Here is a 23177-nt window from a genome sequence, read left to right as displayed (position 1 = left end):
CTCTGTCACTCCGGCTCAGGTCTGCCGGAGTGGTCAAGCTTTGTGTTTTGGGGTGTTCTCTGCTCTCCTTCTGCCCTAGCAATCCGGTAGAGCCCCATGCACCACAAGCTGCAATGAGAGGGGATCTTAGGAATGGTGATGAGCCAGCTCACTAAATTTGCCATAGGAAAAAGCCTGTTGTAGTGGCTAGGGAGCTTGTCTTAACAGTGTGCAAGTATCACAAGACTGTGTTTTTATATTTGTACAGTCTATGATATGAACAATTGCTGGAAGGTCAACAAACCCTATTGAATACACTGGAATGACAAAGCTGAATTTCACAGAAAGCCATTGAGCAGGCACACTGGACTGGGGAGATGAAAATAGCATAAGAAAACAGTGGAGAAAATCACAGAAGGTAAGAGAAATGGAACAAAACAGCACGAAGTGAAATTTATAAAGCCATATGAACAAAAGCTTTGGCTTTAAGCACTGCTCAGCTTTGGGGTGTTTGACTCTCTCAGCTGAAACTTGTCGCTTGACTTCTTTTCTGAAGCATTTAAGCTCTTTTCTTGGGTTACTTAGCATTTATTAGGCATTTATATGTATGTATACACATATATTAGGCTTTTATAGAGAGATCTATATATACATATAAATATGCACACATATATACACATGTATGCATATACATGTATGTTTACATACATATATTTATATATAAGAATACATATCTGAGTGTGTGTGTACACGTGTATATATACATATAAAAATCTGCATGCTTGTCTTATTTTAACTCTATGTTTTAAGATGATTGTGATAAGACTGTTCTCCATTTCAGCACTTAATTTTCACAGCAATTTGATTTTTTAGAGCTTGAGTAATTGTTTCTGCCAGAAAATACTCTGCTAAAGTGTGCTGTTTCTTTCAGAGGATCAAAGTACAAAAGGTGTTCAAATAAAAGGAGAGATTAAAATCCATAGTCTACATTTAGTCATGGCTAGCTTTGCAGTCTGTGCGTGCAGACTGTGGAGGATGATCTTTCACAACAGCATATTTCAAACCTCAGGAGGGTGTTGGTAACTTAGTAACTTTGTATATTATATGTAGGTGTCAGCAGAGCCTGTGAAAATGTTTTCTATGTAGAACAAAAAGTTTTCTATTTATTTTTCTTGGAAAAGTGAAACTTTGCTTCCCTCCCCCTGTTCTTCTCTCTCTGTCCTTTCCCTGACTTGTTCTGTGTGAGTAAATAGAGGGTGAGGAGTGTTTTCAGAACTGAAAAGTCCTTCTTGCCCTTTACAGCAGATGTCTCCTTTACTGATGAATCACTTGACAATGACTCAAACACTGTATTGTGTTTGTTGCAACTTTTATTTTCTTTGCCCAGCAGCATCTACTCTGCTGGATTTTACTAAACACATAAGAAGGCACAATCCCTGCTTGATGAAGGTTTTAAGTGAGAAAGAAATGAGGGCCTGTAATACAAAAAACCAGATCTTAACATCTTTTTTTTACCAGAATTCGTATTCATCTGCTGCTTAAACACAATAAAATCTTGACATTTGTTTTCACCAGCACATGGAAAAACCCTATTGTACCTATGTAGTTTTGCTGATACCTTGTCATCTCCTTGATGCAGCAGTACTTTGGAGCACTGATCTAAGAAGTAGTATCACGTCATCTTCAAGCAGGATCTCAACAATTATGAATCTTACCCATAAAGTGCAACTTTCTGACAGGGGCCATATTTGCCAATGATCATGATAGATATGGTGACATTCCCTGCAGCCAGACATAAAGCGTGATTGCCGCTGTGCTTGACACAGTGATCTCTGTTCCTTGCCTCACAGTTTTGGGGAAATGACAGTAGGTGGCACTGGAGAATAGTAACACAGACAGCTGGATCTGTTATGAAATGGAGCAGTTTCCTCACTGGTTCTCTGTTTAGCCAGTTTTCTGGCCCCACAGATTGCTGAAACACTTTGCTGCATTCCCTTTGCAAGCCTGTTATTACTCGAAGCCTCAAGGCTTCAAGTGCAAGGGTGCAATTTGGGAAAGCTCCAAACTGTGTGTGAAACAACACTGAGAGCAAAAGCCTGCTGAAGATGCTGTATTTCATCTTGGGGTGTGTTAGAATGTCTGTTTTGCCAGTTCTTTACCCACAGCTTTTTATCAGACCTAGCTCGTACGAGCACAGTCATACATGGCTAAATCAAATACATGATTCTTCTTTAATCTGAGTGAGATGTAGGCTCCTGCCGGTTGGTGGAGCAGCGAGAGTATCTAACAGAAGAAAAGGGGGCATCCCAGGGAGTATCCAGTTTTCTTTGTCTCTAGAGATTTTATCCCACATGCCAGCAAAAGAGGAGACGGTTCTTGGTAGTTCTAGGAGGAATTAGGGCAGAAAGTGACTCAGCAGTTTCCTGTCTACTATTTCGATGGGGAACAGAAAACAGAAAAATAGTGGCCACCTTAAAAGCCTAATAAAATCCTGAAAATGTTCAGAGTTTCCCAAGAGAAACCTTCATAACCTTCTCCTGGAAATCACTGCCTGGAGAGATGGGGGTGTGTCCCAGCTCAGTTCATATTACGCGTATAGCCTTCTGTGTTTGCTGGGGAATACGAGCTCTTCCCATGCATATTTCCTCTGTTTTCTCCATCCTCCTCCTTTTACTGTGTCCAATCACTGTGAGATGAAACAACATCACACTGCTATAAACTCTGAAATGGCAGCTCCTAAAACTGGTGTGTTCCTCTCTCTCAGGATCGCTTCACAGTAATCTCTGGTAATGACAGTACAGCACAAATGCCACCAAATAGTTTGTGGAGCAAATTGACATTTTAAGGGTTGGAGAATATATGAGAAAAAATGCATCACCTTTCACCAACTGAAACAAGTTTTGTCCTTGGCTAACTGCTTTTAAATCACAATTACATCATTGACAGCTCTTTGCTATACTTTGAAGGGCAGAGTTTTCCCTGTAACGCTTTATCAAATTATTACTTCATTCAGTTTATCAGATATAAGATATCTGAGATTAATTATTAACTTTAAATGCTTTATTCTAATCTGTTCAGTCTTACTGCATGGCTTTTTATAACTGAAATATTGTTTTGTCGATACTGACTCCCTCACTATTTTTGAGGATATTTTCCTGCCTGTAATGACCTTGGAATAGACTAGGATTGGGATTTTGTGTGAGTTCTGAATAGCCACTTCAGTGGAGCAATTTATACCTTTTTAAGGAATGGTATGAAGCAAGAAGGCAGATGGTCCCCGAGGGAACTCCCTCTGCGTCGTGCCTGGAGCAGCTTCTGCTGCTCCCTTTTATGGAGGGTCCTGGGCTCCTTGAGGTCTAGAAAGATGTTCGTCACTAATGCTGTATTTACTCCAGCTCTTCAGCAGGCCCTTTGCAGGGGGGCAAGGCTTCATCAGTCTTTGGGAAATATCCCAGCATAAGGGAGGTTCTTCCCCCATTAGATTGTCCTAGCTCTGCGTACTGAGGAGCCAAAGCCAGAGGGCCTCTCTGCCATGCGAGATTTGTACCGACCCCTTCTCCTGTGAGCAGAGCTGGGAGCTCCTTTCAGAGCACACACCACCAGTGCAGATAGATGGAAGCTGTATGAAGATGGAGTAGAGTGAAATTTCTGAATCCTGTTCTTGTGCAGAAGTCTTTCTAAAAGGCAAGTCTTTCCCTTAGATAAGTTGTCTTGTTATTTTAAGCATGTTTGATACTTATACTGAAAGTGTGAGGTCATCTACCACCATGTTTAAAAAAAAAAAGAAAAAAAAAAACGGTTGGGTTCCCAAATTGAGAAAAAGAACAGATAAGGTGTTACCTTTTTATTGTTACTGCTGTTTGAAATTTCCCTGAAGGAAGACATGGGAAAGAATCATTACCGCAGTAAACCGGTTAAACAGGAAGGAAAGCTTCTGACGAAAAAGTTACACCCCCTTGATACTGAAAGCACATAGGTCATCTGAATGTGTCTGTGAACAGGAAGACATAAGAGACTGTATATTCTTCTAACAAATTATGTGTTTCAGGTAAGAGGTTGCAACAAATATTCTTACTGCTTAGCAAGTGGCCCAATCGTCTCCTCCTGGGTTCCGGTAAAAAGGGAAAATGGAACCCACAGTGCACCAAGCTTTTATGCTAGAATGCATGCGCATGCTGAAGTAAGGAAAGTATTTTCGTGTGCTTGGACAGCAACTACAATGTTGTGAGAATTGTGTGACGCTGTCAAATCTCTTGATTTTTAGTGAATATTTTACAGTATTTGTTGGGATTCTCCCTTAAAATCCCCGATCCCACAACCACATGATTATGTGAAAACACGGCTGTCATTTAAAAGGAAAAGGAAGACTTCATAGCTGTAGGAGAAAAAAGCCAAACCCTCCAAAATGTGAATTCAGAAACCACAAGGCAAAGAAAATGAACCTAAAAATGTACCTTTTTTTTAAAAAAAGCATTATAAATTTTGCCTCATTAGTGATTTTTGAAAATTCATTGTTATTACTGCACTTTGCATGATTCAAATGGAGCAATAGTGGCTGGCAAAGAGCCAAATCCTTTCCTGAACTTTGTAAGCTGTTTTGAAAAGGATCAGGAGTTGGCCCAGATACAGAGCCTAGTCTTACTAACCTAACCAGCAGGTAAGACTTAAACCACTGAGTTTTACAACATGGCATACAGAGTTTCCAGTCTAAATGGTTGGTTTTAAATGCAAGCCTATATAAAAGAGACACAGTGCTACAAACAGTGCTGTACGAGTGTCTGCTCCCTGTCAGGGCCTCCCTCTGCCATGATCCAGGCTGGGAGATGGAGCCCGCTGCATCCTGCAGACTTCTCATTACTCATGTGGACTTCCCAGCCCACCGAGAAGAACAGGGGAGCAGAACGTACAGCCCAGCCTGTGGCACTATAGCTAAACTGCATGCTTTTAAAGACCGCTAGGAAAGCAATACTTCTCCTGAACAGTATGGAGAGTGCAGGAGATAAGCATTCATATGCAGATAGATGGAGGTGGGCTCTGTGTGTGTGTGTGTGTGTGTGTGTGTGTGTGAATGTTTGTCTGTCGGAGAAATATGGGATACTACACATAAAAGCCTTAGTGGTGAATGAGCAAGGTTAGCTGTTAGACATTTATGTATCATTATAAACAGAATTTGTTTGAAATGTAAAGAAAATATTTTAGAAACAGTTGAAAGAGCTAAAAGGTATTGTACTTTCTGTGCCTCAATTATAGTCTTCCAGGTAGCCAAATTTTATTATGGAAGATAAGGCTGGAGAGAGATATCATTCTTTTATCTTTTATTTTTCCTGAAACATTCCAATTTTCAAGATGGAAAAAAAAAAAAAAATGTTATCTTTCTTGATTTAATGGATATATCCTTTTCCTTCTTGTTTTCTTTCTTTTATTTACCTGCTGTAGAAATGAGAAACACAGGAAGTTATAAATGAGGACAATTTAATAAAAAAAATTGTTTTCCCTATGCTCACTAATTTTTTCTGCAAAAAAGGATGTCATCTTAATCTAAAAACATAGTGAACCTCAGGATTCACTCTGAGAGAAAGGTGCAGAGACTGTAATTTAAGTTCATGCTTAGATCACCATTCAAAGTGGTATGCGTCATTTTGGTTATCTGGCTCAGTGTAACTTCATAAATGTTTTTTTTTTAAACACGGTTAAAGCAAACCAAAGCACACAACACGTGGAATCACTCAGTTGAGTGCTTGAAAGAGTAGTTCAGCCTCTAACTTGGAGATTTCATTTCAGCCTATTTAACTTTTCATTTCTCTTCTCATTCCTCACTGTGGGTGACAGAAGCCTAAGTCACCTAGAGTTTGACTTCAAATGAAACAAAAATAAATAAAGTTGTGATGAATACCTTCTGTTGTAATATAGATTTTTGTTGCAAGGCGCTATTATCTAAACTAATACCGTATAGATCTTGGGGACATATTGGAAACGCTATTTGTGGAGCTAAGCTTTAGCAATTTCTAAGCAGACTTTTTATCTCAATAGTTGTTTTTTTTTTTCCTGCTAAGGAATACATTTTTTATTGAATTATTAAATCAGATGTTTCTATTTCTTTTATGTGATAAAGTACCCAGCACAACTGTGTACTTTATGTAGTATTGCTATTCTGTGTCATTTGTGGTTTTAGGCTACATCTGTATCAGTAAATGAAACAGGCCAAGGCCTTGAGGGCATGTGGCCCAGAATAGATTTTTGGTTTTAGAACTAAACTCTCTTCCTAAAAAAGATACCCTCATGCCTACTGACAACAGTCTCCAGTACATGAGGCCCATCTGAACCATAGGACTACTTGGCACATATCAAAATCATATCAGGAAGTTTGCTAGTAACAGCATGAATGATGGTGAGCTTCTGCAGAAGCTCATGCCCTTGCCTGTTAATTTAGTGGAAAAGATACAATCTCAGGCTTTGAAGATATATCTGTTTTGAAAAACAAAGAAACAAAAAAGGCTGAAATTGATTTATTTATATTTGTTTTCCCTTATATATGCCATGTCCAAGCTTTTGGGGTGTAGCGTTTTGAATATTAGTTGGAGATCCATGTCTTCTATGTTCTTTGACTTAACTTTCTTCACCTGATAAAAGACGAAGATGTGAATGAAACTGTCATTAAAACGACCATTAATACGAAGCTTTCCTACCTCCTCGTTTTAGATTCCTGCATTAACTGTGCTATACAAGTGTAAAATAATGGAAATAATACGGAGATTTTCTTTAATATTTGTCATTAATACAATGACATCTTAGTCATACATATTCTTAGTATTTAGATCAATTGTTTCAGGCATCCTGTTGCTGCTATTTAGGAGTCCAGGATAATAATAATAATATATAATATTGTTATATTATATATTTATATAATATATATAAAATTATATATTATAGAATACTTATATAATATATAAAATATAATTATTATAATAATAAATATGTCTGGAAATAAGGATCAGGCAAAAAAATATTCAAGCTCCAGATTAAGAAAATATTTCCGACCTGTGGAGGAAGCTCTAAAGCAAAAAAAAAGACCAAAGAAGTGTACTGCTTTCATTATACCAGATATTTTTGCATTTAACTTTTATTCTGTGCTTCATTTCAGTGGGTATGTAGCTCCAGTTCTGAACATTACTTTCTTGACCTTGGAACTATTGTAAGATTTCCCTGAGAATTAATGAGACCGAAGAGAAGAATCAGCCATGGCATACTTTGGGAGGATGCCTTTCTCACACAATGAATTTCGTGAAGGACAGGCTGGGGACCAAGCATCTTTTCCAATGTACCATTCTGGTTCTGCTGGAGAGGTCCGTCTAGGATTCGATCGGATAGCTGATGAAGTCAGCAATGAATTTTTTTTTTATGGTTCATCACATTCACATCATCATGAAGAAATTTTTTTCCCATCAGATGTCTTTGGTCTGAATGTGCCTGACCAGCAGTTTTGTGGTCAGCCTCTAGTTGCTTATGGTGAACTTTACCCTGGCAATCCTATCTCTCACTGGCAACAAGGCACAATGTCACCAACGGTTGGCTTCAGATCTTCTTTACTATCTGATTACAGAAACTTCTCTCTGGCGGATCCCTACCCCTACAGTCAAGAGAGGGAACTCTATGGAGGGAATAGTATCAGTCCAGTCACAAATGTGTTTGATTCAAATTTGGAAAGAGGCAACACAAATCTGAGTTTTCAGATAGGCTTTGGCAATGTAGATGCTCAATGTCCTGTTTTCTTAGACAACTATCCATTTGAACAAGAAGTGAGAGGTGAAAGTGGAAATGGGGAAACTTGTTTAACTAACACTTCCAGAAGATGCGACATAGGACCTACCTGGCCCAGCAGCTCTGGACATGGCAGAGAGGTATTTAAATTTTCTCATATTAACGGTGTTTAAAGTTCTTGGTTCTTGTTTGTGTCCTTGCACTTTGTGTATTCACTCACACTGATGCAACATGGATTAGAAGCACTTGATTTAAAGACCTTATGAAAAATAAAACATTTATGCCTTGGAGGAAGCAAAAGCTTTTGCTCCTGTAGAGGGTTTTTGTCATGTCTTACGATTCAGCTGGCCAAAAGCAACTGTGAGACTTCTTATTCACTTCTTATTTGGTCTTTACTACTTCCAAAGATGGAGATGCAGGGAAGTGTCAGGTATATTTTCCAATAATTGTGTAATTTGATTTCTTGGCAGTCAGAATTTCCCACAGTATTTTTGTATCTTTACAAGGAGGATGCCCTCAAACAAACAGTACGTTATTAGTTAAGAGATTTTTATACAGTATGAAAACCTCCGAGCATCCTCTTCCTTTGATTTTAATATCAGAAGAGAACCCAGCAGACCATAAAAAATGACTTTTGATGGGAAGGTGCCTACTCTGGCTAGCTAATGAGGATTTTATACTGGCAGAATCTGTCCCCTACCTGTTTCATGTTTTAACCAACTTATACTTAAAATGTCAATGCATTTCTGCAACCTACCTATTAAAAAAGACTTCATTTTAAAGTAATAGGGCCAGTTCCTCACCTAGTATAAAATGAAGCATCTCCATTGACTCTAACGGAAACTTGCCATTTTATACCAGAAGAGAATCTAGATTATGGCCTAGAATGCTCCAGTAGGCTCATTTTATGGCTCATTGAACCATAGAACTACCACAGAGGGATGCGTACAGAAATGTAGAGTAAGATGTGTTTGAAAGAGATAAGACAACAAATCTTTATGGTCTGATATGAAACCTGAGATTCAAAATAACAATACATTATGCCAAATCTGTTTTTCTGTTGAGCCAGATTATTGTCTCTGTGTTTAGTTTGGCTGACGTATCCTGATCCTGAGAGATGAAACATACAATGTTCTGCCTTCACCATGTTCTGCATGCACTTATGTGTGCATATATAATTATTTTTTAAAAATAGACATATCCACTATAGCTGTGGAAGCTGGATCCACACACTCTGTCTTTAGCTGTCTTTTTGAAGCAAATACTTCAACTTTTTTTCCTCTTTCCATCAGGTGTTCATAGCTCCATTTGTGGTTTTGCTGTTTTTAATAACGATGTCTTATGGGACTCCCATGACTCTCTCTGATGTTATATCTCTCCTCATTTTCTTTCTTTCAAAATCCTGACATAGGGAAGGAAAAAGAAAATGATAAATCCTCCCTTTCCTCTAGTCCTTGTTAGCATTCTGAATCATTATAGGAATCCTGAAATAGCCTACAGGATACCTCTGCACCATGAATATTAAAAGACAGTTTAGGTTCACCTTCTGCTTTTAACTCCCAGTGATCACAGTATCATAAAGCAAAGGGGACGAGACACTTGATTGACTTGTTTCTATGTCTGTGAATAGGGAGAACTATAGAAGTAAACATATGCAGACCCAGACAGATGGGGAGGCGGCGAGGGGAAATATATCTGAGGACAGGAACTCTTAAGACTTAATCCTGGGCACCACATTTTGGAAGTTCAGTGATGAATACAAAAGAGGAGGGGATGAATAGGTGGAGAGACAAAAGGCTGTTGTTGCTTTTTACTTATGATAGGAAAGCTAAAGCATGCTGACATCATGATGAAAAGAACAAGCCTTCTCATGAGAAAAGTAGAAAATAGTGGGATACAAATGAGCAGGAGAAGATTAAATTGTGGTATGGGAAGAAGAGGTGCTAGAGGAAGCAGGCATATAAGAACAGGCACAAACGCTTCTGTGACGGAGGAGGAGAGAATTATAGGGGAGGGAAGAGAAGAGATGAGTGAGTCAAGGGCGACTACAATCGAATGTGTGGGAGGATTTGATTAAGTCAGGGAAGTATTCGAGCTGTTTAGCTAGAAGAGGAAGAAATGGGAGAGAGGAGAGGATTGATTTGTAGCAGAAAAATCAGTGTGGTCACAGGAATTCCTTCAGGGAGAAACAGCCATGTCAGGATAGAAAGCAAGCCAAGGCAAGGGGCTGGCAAATGAACCTTGAGATGGTAAGAAAGGGAAAATAATAGTGAAAGAAAGTTGAGGGAAGGGTAAAAAAAGCCTGTAAAGAAGTAACTCATTGCTACTGGGATGGGAGTTTTGGAAAAGAGAAGAAGGGCTGCAGGCTGACAGGGCTGATGCTGGGTAAGACTGTCAGAACGTTTGGCGAAGTGGAGCACCACAGCACAAGAAAGAGAATGAGCACACATTGGATTGGTGAGGTCCAGGATGAGTAAATGATGCAGCTGAGTAGTAGGAGATGAGAACCAAGACTGCAGACAAAGTGAAATGGAAAGGATGCCGAAACATGGAGGTTAGCATTGAGATAGGTCATAGGTATGCAAGATGAAATATTCACATTGCTGAAATCATACTGTCATTCTGATCCTTAGCTCTTGGATGCAGTCGTATGACCCTAGGCTTTATTTAATGCGTGCTAATCAAATATGTCCAGTGTAGTAAAGGAAACATTAGTTTTCTCTGGCCTTGTCATCACCAAGTCAGATGCTCAAAAATACTGAAGAAACTGTCTTCGTAACATCACTGTGAAAAGAGATTTTATTTTCTCTGTATTAGAAAGAAAAAAGAAATACAACCTAATAAATATCCAATAGATTTGGCTGCTCCATCTACGATATTTAGAATCTAATGTTTTCAGAATAACTAGCAAGCCTTACTTCTTCACGAAGCCCAATCATCAGACCAAACTTCACGATTTCAGTTTGGCTGCCCCAGAAATGAGAAATACACAATTAGTGTTCATATTTGGGAAGGATAGTTCAGGTGACCTGATTAGCATAATGTGAGAAATCTGTGGATGGGAAAAGATAGATTCCAGTCATCCAGGGATGCACTCTGTTACTTTATCCCTGTTGTCATCAGTTCTCTCCATAGGCAATTCTCTCTCTCATTCACTGCACACTTTCAGATATTTGCAGTGAGTAGAGAATGGAGTCCTATAGAAAAATAATGTGTGATTGTGTAATTAATATTTTACCTTTTATTGTGGTTTAACCCCAGCCAGCAACTAAACACCACGCAGCCGCTCCCCCCTCCCCCCTCCCAGTGGGATGGGCAGGAGAATCGGGGAAAAAAAGTAGAACTTGTGGGTTGAGATAAGAGCAGTTTAATAACTAAAGTAAAATAAAATATAATACTAACAATAATAATAAAAAATATAACAATAATAATTGTAATGAAAAGGAATATAACAAAAAAAAAAGAGACAGAAATAAAACCCAAGCAAAGACAAGTCATGCACAATGCAATTGCTCACCACCCACTGACCGATGCCCCAGCAGCGATCCGCCCCTCCCGGCCAACTCCCCCCAGTTTATATACCGAGCATGACGTTCTATGGTATGGAACATCCCTTTGGCTAGTTTGGGTCAGCTGTTCCTGGCTGTGCTCCCTCCCAGCTTCTTGCACACCTGCTTGCTGGCAGAGCATGGGAAACTGAACAATCCTTACCTTGGGATAAGCGCTACTTAGCAACAACTAAAACATCAGTGTATTATCAACAGTATTCTCACACTAAATCCAGAACACACTGCAGCAGCTACTAAGAAGAAAATTAACTCTATCCCAGCTGAAACCAGGACACTTTTGTATGCAATGGGAAGAAAGTAAAGTTTCTGGACACCTGAAAAGAGAAATGACAATAGAGTCATGACTCCATTCATCAATGGAGTTGGAACTATATATCTACTATGTACACCTCCGCCACCAGAACGAATTTGAGTTAGTTAGCAATGGTATATTAGTTCCATCTGTGTAGACTGTTACTAGCCTACACAGGATTCTTGTTTGCCATTAGGATTCACTCAGAAATGCTGTCAGCAAAGGTGCAGAGAGGCAGATGGCTCCTGTGTTCCTCCTGCCTCCTGCAGGAGAGGGTCTGGATTCCAGCGTTGTCTGTCAAGCTCCTTTTTGCCATCTTTTAGTAATTATTTAGTCACGTTCTTCTTCAAGCCATGAACTTGAGGATCCATACCCATGTCCTCATGGCAAATCATCCTTTCCCAGTCTTGGCCTTCTCCTTGCTTAATTCCTCTCTGTTCCTCCTTCCTCAGTTCCCAATTGTGGTTTTGGTCTTTTAATATCTTCAGTCCCATTCAATGTCGTGTCCCAGTCTCACCTTTTCTTACCTGTGGCCTAGTTTTCTTAGCTTTTCATTTATCCACTATCTATCTTTTTCCATGCACTTTTTCCAGGGCACTGTACCTGCTCTGTAATGACAGAACTGCAGGTGGAAAAGGAGCCTTTTTGTGTTGCTGGAAGCAGCAGGCTTCCAGCCTTCCCTCCTATGGGAGTCTCCATCCACTGCTCCTGTAGAGTAGTCATAAGTTGTCCCTCCTTTGCAGCACAGGGCCTGGGTGGTCCTTAGCTCTGTAGAGTCCCTGTCAATCTCCTGTTCCTCCTTCTGGCTGCTCACCACCTCCGGCAGCTCCTTCACCGGCAGCTCCTTCACCAGCAGCCCAGCACCACAGCCAGAGCACAGCTCCCACCAGCGCGGCCACTGTTGACCCCAGCCCCAGGGAGAGGCACCAGACAAGCGCTGCAGCCAGAGACCTGGGCTGCAGCATCCTTCCTCTGGAGCTCTGTGTGGGTTAAAGTCTCTGCCATCCACAGGGGCAGTTTCTGCACCCCATGATGAAGATTGTGCCATGTGGCATGTCACCACCATCACTGCGTAGTCTTCAGTGCAGGTTCTGGGCTCCCTTTGTACCCCTGCTGCAACAACTGCTGTAGCTTTACCTGCCTGCTGTGCTTTACGAGCTGTGCTCCTGCTCCTGGCTGTAGAGCTCACTCACAAACACAGCAATGTTCCTGTGAGCTTGTTCCGCCTTGAATTCCTCCATCTGGAACACATGGGTACACAACATCCCAGATGCAAACTTCCTAGAGCCTTGTAAATATATCTTTTTGTAAAACTGTCTACCTTGATGTAAGCGTGATCAGGAATTTTTTTTTTTGTTGGTTGTGTTGTGGGTTTTTTTATGACTACATAATTTTGGGAGGCCATTACTGTTACCAAATCATTCATAATTTCTAAATAATGAACCTCCACCAGAAGTTCTTATTACTGTCTGCTGAGGTGAATTGTAAGGTAGGTGTCTAACCAAGGTGGAAAAAAATGAACCAGTGGAGGTGCTATGTTTTCAGTGACTTTTGAAGGCGCTTTTTCAGGAGTCCTTAGAATCAGGGTGTGATGGACTACTAATTTGTATTGCTAAATTTAATTTCACTCTCTTATTTCAACCTTCAGGGTTATCCATTGTTTTTCCTACCAGACATTTCAATTTTTTCCCTCTATTGATGATACCCCCTTATTATCTTTAAATTTCATAAGCACTCTCCTAATGCTTGCGCTATTGTGGTTAATGAAAATACTACATACAATGAGACCCAAGACTGATGGTATCTATAAAAGGTTTGTAACTTCTGAGCTTTCAGTTCTGCCATTGTGATCTCTCCACTAGCCAGCTCCCAACAGATCTTTCATTTTTATACTCATCCCGACTTTTAAGCTGTAACTAAAATTTCCCAGCCTGCACGTTTTCATGCACATTGCACTTCCTTGTCCAGAAAAAAAAAATCTTAAATTTGGTTTATTATTTCTTATTAATTTTTATAAATTTACATACTTGTATATAAATTATTAAAATGATAAAATACACCTTTTGCCATATCTCAGTTTCCTCTTCTGTGACATGTCATTAGTTGCTTCTCTTTCTGAAGGGGTTTAAAAGTTGGTGTCTCAATTGAGCCACGTATATGTCTCTATGTACAACAGTGGAATGGGCTTGCAGATATAATAGTATTAAGCTCTTTCCTAGAGGTAATGTTCTGACTGAAGGCTACTATGGCAAACAGACAAGGGGATGCTTTGACCCAAAATAGTGGCTCAGACCTGTGCTCTCCAAGTTTAGAGAAAGTATCTGGGGATTTTTCATGTTCAACAGAATACACTGGCTTCCTGTTATCTGTCTTAGGGACTTACCTGACAGATTTATGGAGTTTGAAGGGATCCTGAGCTTCCTTCCAGGGCAGAAAGAGAGAAAATAAGGATTAAAACTTGTTGCAGCACAAGCTTCATTTTGTCCCCTCTCCCTTTTGTAAACTAAGCATACATCTTCTGCATTTAGAGTTATCTGTGCTCTGACACTAAGTGAATTTTGAAAGCTTTGTCTGGAATTCCTTATATTCTGCACAGAGGGGGAAAAATAATCATTAAACGCAGGGTACCTGATGCTTTGTGACTTTGTATTTTTTCTCTGAAAGCATTTAGAGTGCAGTCAAAATGGGGTTATTTGTGCTTATTTGGAGCTTCATCAAGTCAGGGGAGGGATGATAAGGTATGAAAGTTAGTTCTCATGGAACCAAATGCAAGGTTAGCCTTATGCTCCTTCTGCTTCTGTTATCTAAATAACTGAGCTCTGTTTCTTCTGGTGTCTTTTTGGTATTTTTAGGCTACAAGTTGGTCTATCCAGCTGGTTGAAGCAAATCAAGGAAGTAATGAAAACACAGTTGCTTTTTGCAATGCAGTGGAGAAGTAAGTAATGAAAAAAACTTTATTCAGCCAACTATGACATTTCACTTATTTTTATTAATTGGATTGGTTATCCCTGTGTATTGGGTCTGGCTGAGATGGAGTTTATTTTCCCCATAGCAGCCCTCATAGTGCTGTGCTTTGTATTGGTAGCTAGAAGGGTGTTGATAAAGCACCAGTGTTTTAATTACTGCTGAGCAGTGCTCGCACAGCGTCAAGGCTGTCTCTCCAACATTCCCCCCTCACCAGTAGGCTGGGAGTGGACAAGATCTTGGGATGGGACATAGCCAGGACAGCTGACCCAAACTGACCAAAGGGATATTCCATACCATATGACATATGCTCAGGGAAAAAAGCTAAGAGAAAGGATGGGGGGGAAGGGCATTCCTTATCATGACATTTGTCTTCCGGAGCAGCTGCTACGCAAACTGAAGCTCTACTTCCCAGGAAGTGGCTGGACATCACCTGCTGATGGGAAGTAGAGAATAAATCTTTTGTTTTCCTTTGCTTTTGCTTTTATTAAACTGCCTTTATCTTGACCCATGAGGGGTTTTTTTCTGTCTTATTTTCTCCCTCCCGCCCCTATGCTGCTAAAGGAGGGGAGTGATAGAGCGGCTTGGTAGGCACCTGGCATCCAGCCAAGGTCAACCCACCACACCCTACATTACTGAACAGTGCCATAATTCCAGTATCTACTTAAATATGGAAACGCTCCTAATTTTGGTTTAAAGATTAAAATCCACAAAGGAATGTTAATTCCAAAATTATTTTCTCCCTTAGCTGTCCCCTTTATCAGTGATAAGTACATTTAACACTTCAGTGTTCATGGTTTATAGTGTGTGAAACTTAAGATCCATTTTCTGCCATTGTCTTGGACAATATTAGCGCCTGCGTATCTTGGAGCAGGAAAAAAGAATTGAAGGAACTGGCAGACTGAGAACAGAATTACTACATACTGTCATGACGAAAAGTGAGACTTAGCAAGTGACCAAAAGTCCTTTAATTATTGTTTACTGTTACAGTTAATAGTATGCTTAATGGGACAGAACTTTTTTTGCTTTCTTAATCTTCTTTGGAAAAAGAAATAGTGTTGAAATCCAAGAGCACTAAGAAATACAAGTTTTTAGACCATCTGTGCAGATTCATTTTCCTTTGTAGATATTCACTGATCACACTATCAAGTTGTTAGCACAAATGCATGCTTTTTCCCCCAGAAAAGTAGTTGGAAAATGGAATGCTGCTTTTTTTTTTAATTAGACTTTAATAAATTGACTGTATTCAACGTTAGCCAAGCCTGCTTCTCTTAAAAGAAAAAAAAAAAAATCCAGTTTGATGTTGCCCTGAAATTAACAGTGAATATATTTATATTCATACGGGGTGGATGGTCAGCTTCAAAACATACTCATTCACATACATCTCAGTTGTCTTTTTTTCCACAGTTCGTCAGTCTGAACCCCAACCCAATTCTACTAACATCAGATGCATGAAGGCACATTCCACATGATAGGCTTTCCTCTCAGATATTCAGATTTTTTTAATGTCCAAACATTCTACATTTAACTTTGCACTCTAATTATAGGAAAAGCTTTCTATTGATTTTTTTTTTTGTGAATAAATGAGTTTATTTACAGGGCTAAAAAGATTAATAGAATTAAGCCATTCCTGTTTTGCAGTAACTTGTTTAGTGTGCATCACTAGCAAATAATCTTAAAAAGAAAATAAGAACAACCTTTGCTTTTCTTCTATCAAATAAACAGGAAAGCTTTCTTAGGGCAAAATGTCACAGCAAACAAAAGACCAAAAAATGTCATAAATTTACAAATAACTAACATATTCAGTCTTGCCAAATAAGCATCCTTCCAGTCCCCAAAGAATCTCAATAACTGGCAGTTTTATACATCAGAGGCAAGACGTGTAATTCCAACTCTGTCATGCAGACTTGCACCTCCAGCATGTAGCTCAAATAGAAACCCATCATGTTTTTCTCTAGGTAATATTTGTACAGGTAGCAATCTATAATTGAAACATTTCACTGTACACAACTGTAAAGCAGTTTTCAAAATCCCTTTATCAGGTTACTTCTACAGTTATGGACATAGCTATAGTGAACATTCATCCATGGGTGGCTTTAGAATACATCCTAAAGCAAGTTTGATACCAGAAGATGCCAAGCTGATAGTCTCAGGGTTCAATGCTGCAAAATGCAGAGTTCCTCCACCTCCTACTGACTTCAAGGATGTGCTCTGCACCACAGAGAAATACATAGCATTATGAAATACTATGAAATAGCAAATCACTATAAATGTTAGTACTTTCTGCATATGCTGAGTTATTGCAGCACAGAAAGAAGTAGCACAAGATTTTCTTCATGTAATACTTGTGTAGTACTTCAGTTACGCCTTGAAAGACCTAACCTTTCAAAATTTTGCGATGGGCATGTTTTGTCCACCTGCTCAGGCCAGAAGCCCTTTGATCACTTGAAAACAATAGATGACCATAAATGAGCAACACTTTCTGGAACTGAATTCATTTTTATCTGAAAAGCATAAAAAGCAAATTTCTGTCCCCACATTATCCTAAAATATAGACAGTGTGGGGGTAGGGAAGGAGATGAGGTTCGCTTAGTTTTGAAATGACTGCAAGTTGAGGAGGTGATTCATGCCCCGTGTGTATACATAGCCCATTAATTTGATGCTAGAGAAAGGGTAGTGAAGTTTCCAGTCTTATTCAGTCCTTGGCCTTCTTACAGAAACAGGTTACGAGAGTGAATTTGGTGATAGGGGAAAGCTTTATGTGTACCTTGCTCGCAAAGAAAATAGACTGACATCAACTACATAGGTCACCAAAGTGGCCTCTGTAGTATAATGAATTTTTGCTATGAGTATAAATCTATCTCATACTGGAGGTATTGTCAAGCCTCATTTCCTCCTACCCCACTGAAACATCATGGCCCCTGGCTTTTCATTATAAGAAATGGGCTGCGTCATTGGATTATTAATTTTGGAAGCCTAGGCTTTTTTTCTTCTCATGCTATAGGAACACATGGCATAAAAGAGTAGTTCATACTGTTAAGAGACTTGGGTGGCAGCCCTGAGGCTGGAGGTAATATAGTAATGAAGAACTTTATGCGAGAGAACTATGGCTCAAAATACACTGTAATCAGAGACGGTATAAAGCACTGCCAGCTCAGAAGATACATAATGCTGCTTGAACTAACAAACAAAAAAGAATGCAGTATGCTTAGTACAGGATGTTTGAGTTTAGCTACTAAAATATTCAGGCCAATTAGTGAAATGTAAAGCTTCAGCTGGTACAATATGTACCCTTACCTGCAGCTGCAAAGCGTATTTTCTTAAAAAGCAAGTTTAATCTCAGATGACAGACATAATACCTGTGACCAGTGTTCATTAGGAAATGGTACCTCAGGAGGAATTAGTTTCTGCAAGTCTTTGGTAATTGGAAGGAGGAGGGGCAATATATTTTCTAGGTAATGGTATATCAGAGGGACTCAATGACTGTAACAGTTACTGCTCTCTACAGACATTTCCATAAATACCTAGGGTTTTAGTAATGAGGATTTCAGATTGGATTCTAGAGCACTGTGAAAATAGGGACTTCTTAAGATTTTGCATAGAAAGCATGTTCCTGTATTCATTTTGACCAGCTGTCCTAGTCGCAGCTGTCTGTGCATGTGCTCTTGGTTAGTTTTAAGTTAAAACGCTGTTATTTAAGCACATATTTGAGCACCCTCATTTCTACTGTGCTCAGTGTACACTGAAGTCTGTGTTTAAACTCCTTTTGGCTTCACTGAGGTCAAGCTCAGTAGTGATTCTGTGAAGTTCATGAAGATTTTACTGATGGTTTTCCTATTAAGTAAAAGATGTAGTTATATGTATGCTATCTGATACGTAGTTATCTCACTAATGTATGAAAACGAAGTTTGAGTTGATACCATTTTCCCCTCTGTTTGCACAAAATTTTATTCCTAACAGCTCTCTATGTACTATTATTATAGGTATCTTGTAGAATTTTTATTTTGTTCTTATAAGAGAGCTGAAATGCATACCTATTTAGACATAATTTCATCACATGTTCTTTTCAGGATAAGAAATGCCTATCCTGCTTTTGACTTGAAGACAAACACTGGGAAAATCTGGAGTGTTGCAACAAGGTTCCCAGACCATATCCTTGGTGAATCAAAATTCAGAATCAGCGTTTGGACAGATTCTTCACCATATCCTCTGCTTCTTACACAACATGGTAAGTGATTGAGGTGTCCATACCCTTCCACAATTCAGTTCCATGGAGGTGATAACAAAATGCTTTTGTTATCTGGAAAGATACTTGGAGAGCAAGCCTTACGTGAGTCTTGAGTGTGTACTTTAGCAAACATGTTCAGTATATTTGCTGTAAAATTAAAATCACATTAAATATCAAACTTAGCTAATGTGTAGATCTCTACCTTGTTTGTTCACAATTGGGACCAATTCTGGCAGTCTCAAATGGGCCATCATTCAGACTTTGATCCAGAAGGAATTTAAGCTTGTGCCTAATTTAAAGTGTAAGGGTAGTCCCCGTATAATCATGGAACTTTTCACATCCTTGTGTCTGTTTCTGAATCCAAGACTTAAGAGTCTGCAGTCACTAAGACTCCTCTGCACCCAAGGTTATGTACAGCTCAGGGAAAGTACGTGTCTGTCATAAAATGAAAGGAGAAATTCCAACTGGGTGGAAAGAAAAGGAGAATAATTAAGAATTGGACCAGTTTGCCCATGGAGGTTGTGGAGTCTCTATCCTTGTAGGTTTTTAAGGTCTTACAGGAACCTTGAACAAGTTAGTCTGAATTCAGCATTGACTCTCCTTTGGGGAGGAGGCTGGACTAGATGGACTTACTGAGGTCCTTCCCAACCTAAATTATTCTGTCACTAGTGACTGTGGGAAGCTGCCACTGCTCCTGTGCATCCTGTATCTGTGGTAAATGGGAGAATCTTTGATTCCAGCTCTGGTAATTTTTACTTCTTAAGCCACACATGCAAAAATGAAATAAATTAAATCTTCTTCCCCTTCTCTTCCTGCGCTGCTTCATTAAGTGATAGTCTTTTATTTTGTTAATGAATCATTTCTTCAGTTGTCAATGAATTATTTGGCTGTAACAGACTGAGTATTAGTTTGTTTGACAGGTTGAAAGCTGAAAATCCAAAGCTCTACAGAAAGGCAGTCAACATATATTAAAAAAAAAAAATCTTCTTTAATAAGGTAGCCAAGACTTACACATTTATTCATACAAGTTTGGTTGCTTGATTTGGGAGCATCTACACAGCTATTGGAAAGCCTGAAAAAGTAGTAGGTTTTATCATCTCGAACCAATATTTTGTGGATGCCATGAAACAAAGGGCCGAAGATCTTGGGACACTTGGACCAGAAGGTACTATTTCCAGCACTTCTGTCAGCTAGACAAGGGATCAACACTGAAGTTCCCTGTAATGCAAAAGTCTTAACTACGGGTAAATGTTTTATCATATAGCATCATTTACGCTACAGATTGTTCGATTTTCAGTCGTCTTAAATTTATTTACAAAAATGCTTTAGAAGGCACAGCTAAAACTGAAGGGTATATAAGAAACAGTCCCTATCCTAAACTTGCTTACAGACTAAGTAAACAATAAGATATAGTTAAAGTGAGGGGAGGGAGTACACTTTTTTGCCCCATCTAATATAAAGAATTGTTCAGTCATGCAAAAATATTTGGCAGAGTAAGGAAAGGAAAATGGATCTATGGAATGCAAATGAATGATACTAGCAAGTTTCAGATTTTTTCCAATGAGTGACCTGAAAAAAGTGCATGTTGCAATTTTAATTCAAGATTCTGTGCCATTCTTCTTTCTCTGGTGTGTATAAATTTAGCAAACAGGCACTGCAGTTTACATGTCAAACCAGCTATGAGGAGTTGCTTAAAACAGCGAGTTGTGAAAGAGCTAGATGTTTAAAACTAGTAAAACTGGTAGAAAATGTTTAATTGAAGTGGCTTTCTGAGCAAAAGAAAAATGGTTTTGCAAAGAAAATGAAAAATTTCAGAAGGAACTTTGGAATCCATTGACGCATTTGTTTTTCCCTGGGGAAAAACAAACCAAAGCAAAAAACAAGCTAGCTATGGTAGCCAACTCTGTTTTATTTCAGCTTTGTTTTTGTCACAGCCCCCTCCCCTAGAAATGTCATCTGTTCTCTGAAGTTCTTTTCAGTATCACATTCCCTTAAACTTCCCTGCAAAAACAATCTTGCATTTCTTGGTTTGTTCTAAAATAATATCATAGCAACTCTGAACCAGATTTGCCAGTACGAATTGGCTGCTGTGGGCGACTGGGTAATTCAGAACACCATTAAACCCGATGAAACTGGTTGGTTAGACTCAGTTTGAACCAGTTGTCTGAACCTGGACCAGTGTAAATTAGTCAACACACAAGTCTGGGTTACATGTTTAGTTTCTGGGGATTTGTATTTAAGTGTAGGTAGTTTCCATTTTTATATCAAAAAGTTCACTTAAAGCTTCTAGTAAGAGCTCTTACCGCCGCTAATTTTGAAGCAATAGAGAAATACCATGAATGAAAAACTGAAAGGAAAATCTACTTTGGCTTTTCTATTATCAGCTACAGACAACGAGATTGCCTGAGAATTGTGGAGGAAGTCCAGACTTTATTTTACATTGTAAAACTATCTCGGTACATTACATGAAGACTTTTCACTGAAGAGTCAGATCTTTTTTCTGCTAGAGAGAGGTATCTCAGACTTGCAGCATCAGTGCTGGTGCAGTGTGCTCTGCGTGCCTATAAAGACCAAACTTGTCAGACGTGTTTGCAATTTGACTGCCAGATTATGCAGCTATTCTTTTCCATTTTTTGATCAGTTCTAAAATGGACAGAGAGGAATTGTATTGGCAGGGTTGGAAAATGGCTTAAAAAGCTGAAATAGCACTGGAGAAAATTCTCAAAATGCTAGAATATTTCTGAACAGTGGATTGTATGAACTGATATAGAACTTCTTAATTTATATGTATTATACATAATATTATATATAATATATATATTTCTATACTATTATAATGTGACTATACATAATACTAAATAATATTAGTATAATACATTACATATATATAAAATGCATATGAGTGTTAATTTACTTCTTGTTTATGGCTAAAAAGATGTGCACAGCAGAAACAATAGCAAGTAAAATTCTGGAGCCTTCTTGTGTCATGAGTGGCAACAGAGTCAACTTTTCCATCAGGCCATGTTCACACATGAGAAATGTACCAAGATATTCATCACAAAAAAAAAAAAATTGCCATTTGTATCTTCCTTTCTGCTTGGGAAATTTGCTCAGCTCTTCATTCCAGCTACCTAACAAATTGGTAATTTCCTCTAAATGGACATAGATTCTGTGACTTGCTGTAGAGTATTTGAAGCAAAATAAAAAAAAAAAATAAATCAGGTGTGGCTTGATCTAATTCCTCTTGATGGAGCTAGTCTGCAGCAGTAGTTAGGAATTACAAGGAAATTCTTATTTTCTTTGCTCAAGTGTCTCGCCTGGAATTCTCTAGCAAGCTAATATTAATTTTTCTTGCTATCTTTATTTACAGCTGGCTGTATCACTCACGACTTAATTGTAGAGATCCTCCATTGCACAAATCGATACTCAGTCCAGGAGGAATGCCTTCTAAGTGTTTGCGGGTCTGATGAATTCTTACAAAAGTAAGTATCTCATTAAAAGATGGTATTGAGTATGTATTGTGTAATATAAGTTGTGCATTTAATGCACTCTGCTTACATGCCATGTAAACAGAACCGTAGGGAGAGCTAGAGTATTATGTTCCAAACACTTAATGTATAGTTTCTGAGACTCCCACAACACACGGTACTTATGTTCTACAGAGATGATGGTGTGCTCTAGTGCAAGGATTCAAATCCTGGCTCCTTTATATAAGCTTTGTGCAGCCTTGAATAATTTGATTCACTCCATTGCCCTTCTGGTCTTTCTCATCCATAATACAAGGAAGCTGCTACTTCCAGTATCTCATAGGAGCGTTACAAGCATGAGGGTGTATGCATATCCTCAAAGGGGGAAATCACCAATGAGAGGAGAAACAGTATCATACAGCTGCATAGCAGGTGATTTTTCTTTATATCCAGTTGCAACAGTAGTAAAGCAAATGAAGTCAGCACTTTGACTACTTGCTGACTGCAAGTTGAAGAAAAACACATTATACATACAAACACATCTTTCTGAATGTATGTAGTCTACAAGTAAGGAAGTAAATGCTCTGATTCACATTCATTCAAGTAAACTCTTGTGGTGGTTGAAAGCACTACTGGACTCAGCTAGTTGTTTCTTGCCCTCTGGCAGCTTAAATTCAGCTGTCAGCAAAACTGAGCAGATTTTGTGTTGAAACAGCTAAAGTGCAGGCTCTTGTTGTCAGCTGTGCTGTAGGGACGGTGACTTTCAGCAGAAGGGGAGAAGTTGGCAGTTCTCTGTGGTAACATGTTAAGCTGGCACTGCAGGAATCACAGTTCATCTGTTAGAGACGTAAAAAGTGTTAGATAAAATAGTATATGTCTATAATTGAGAGGGAAATTTTTAGATGCAGTCATATTTGCAG

The 23177-nt window shown here is 38.9% G+C and overlaps 1 protein-coding gene across 1 annotated transcript in view; it reads left to right on the top strand.

Annotated features, from left to right (window-relative positions):
• Positions 1 to 7217: 7217 nt before the first annotated feature.
• PIK3C2G (phosphatidylinositol-4-phosphate 3-kinase catalytic subunit type 2 gamma) overlaps positions 7218 to 23177 on the top strand; it is a 205113-nt gene continuing 189153 nt past the window's right edge. The window contains exons 1-4 of the mRNA XM_050913293.1: positions 7218 to 7877; positions 14451 to 14533; positions 18633 to 18790; positions 22161 to 22272. Coding sequence (XP_050769250.1) covers positions 7218 to 7877; positions 14451 to 14533; positions 18633 to 18790; positions 22161 to 22272 — 1013 coding nt within the window. The remainder of the gene's footprint in view (positions 7878 to 14450; positions 14534 to 18632; positions 18791 to 22160; positions 22273 to 23177) is intronic.

The sequence above is a fragment of the Gymnogyps californianus genome, chromosome 1 (genome assembly GCF_018139145.2).
Source record: "Gymnogyps californianus isolate 813 chromosome 1, ASM1813914v2, whole genome shotgun sequence".
In the NCBI taxonomy this organism is placed as follows: Eukaryota; Metazoa; Chordata; class Aves; order Accipitriformes; family Cathartidae; genus Gymnogyps; species Gymnogyps californianus.
Note: the sequence above shows the minus strand (reverse complement) of the source record. Positions and strands in the feature narration are given on the sequence as shown.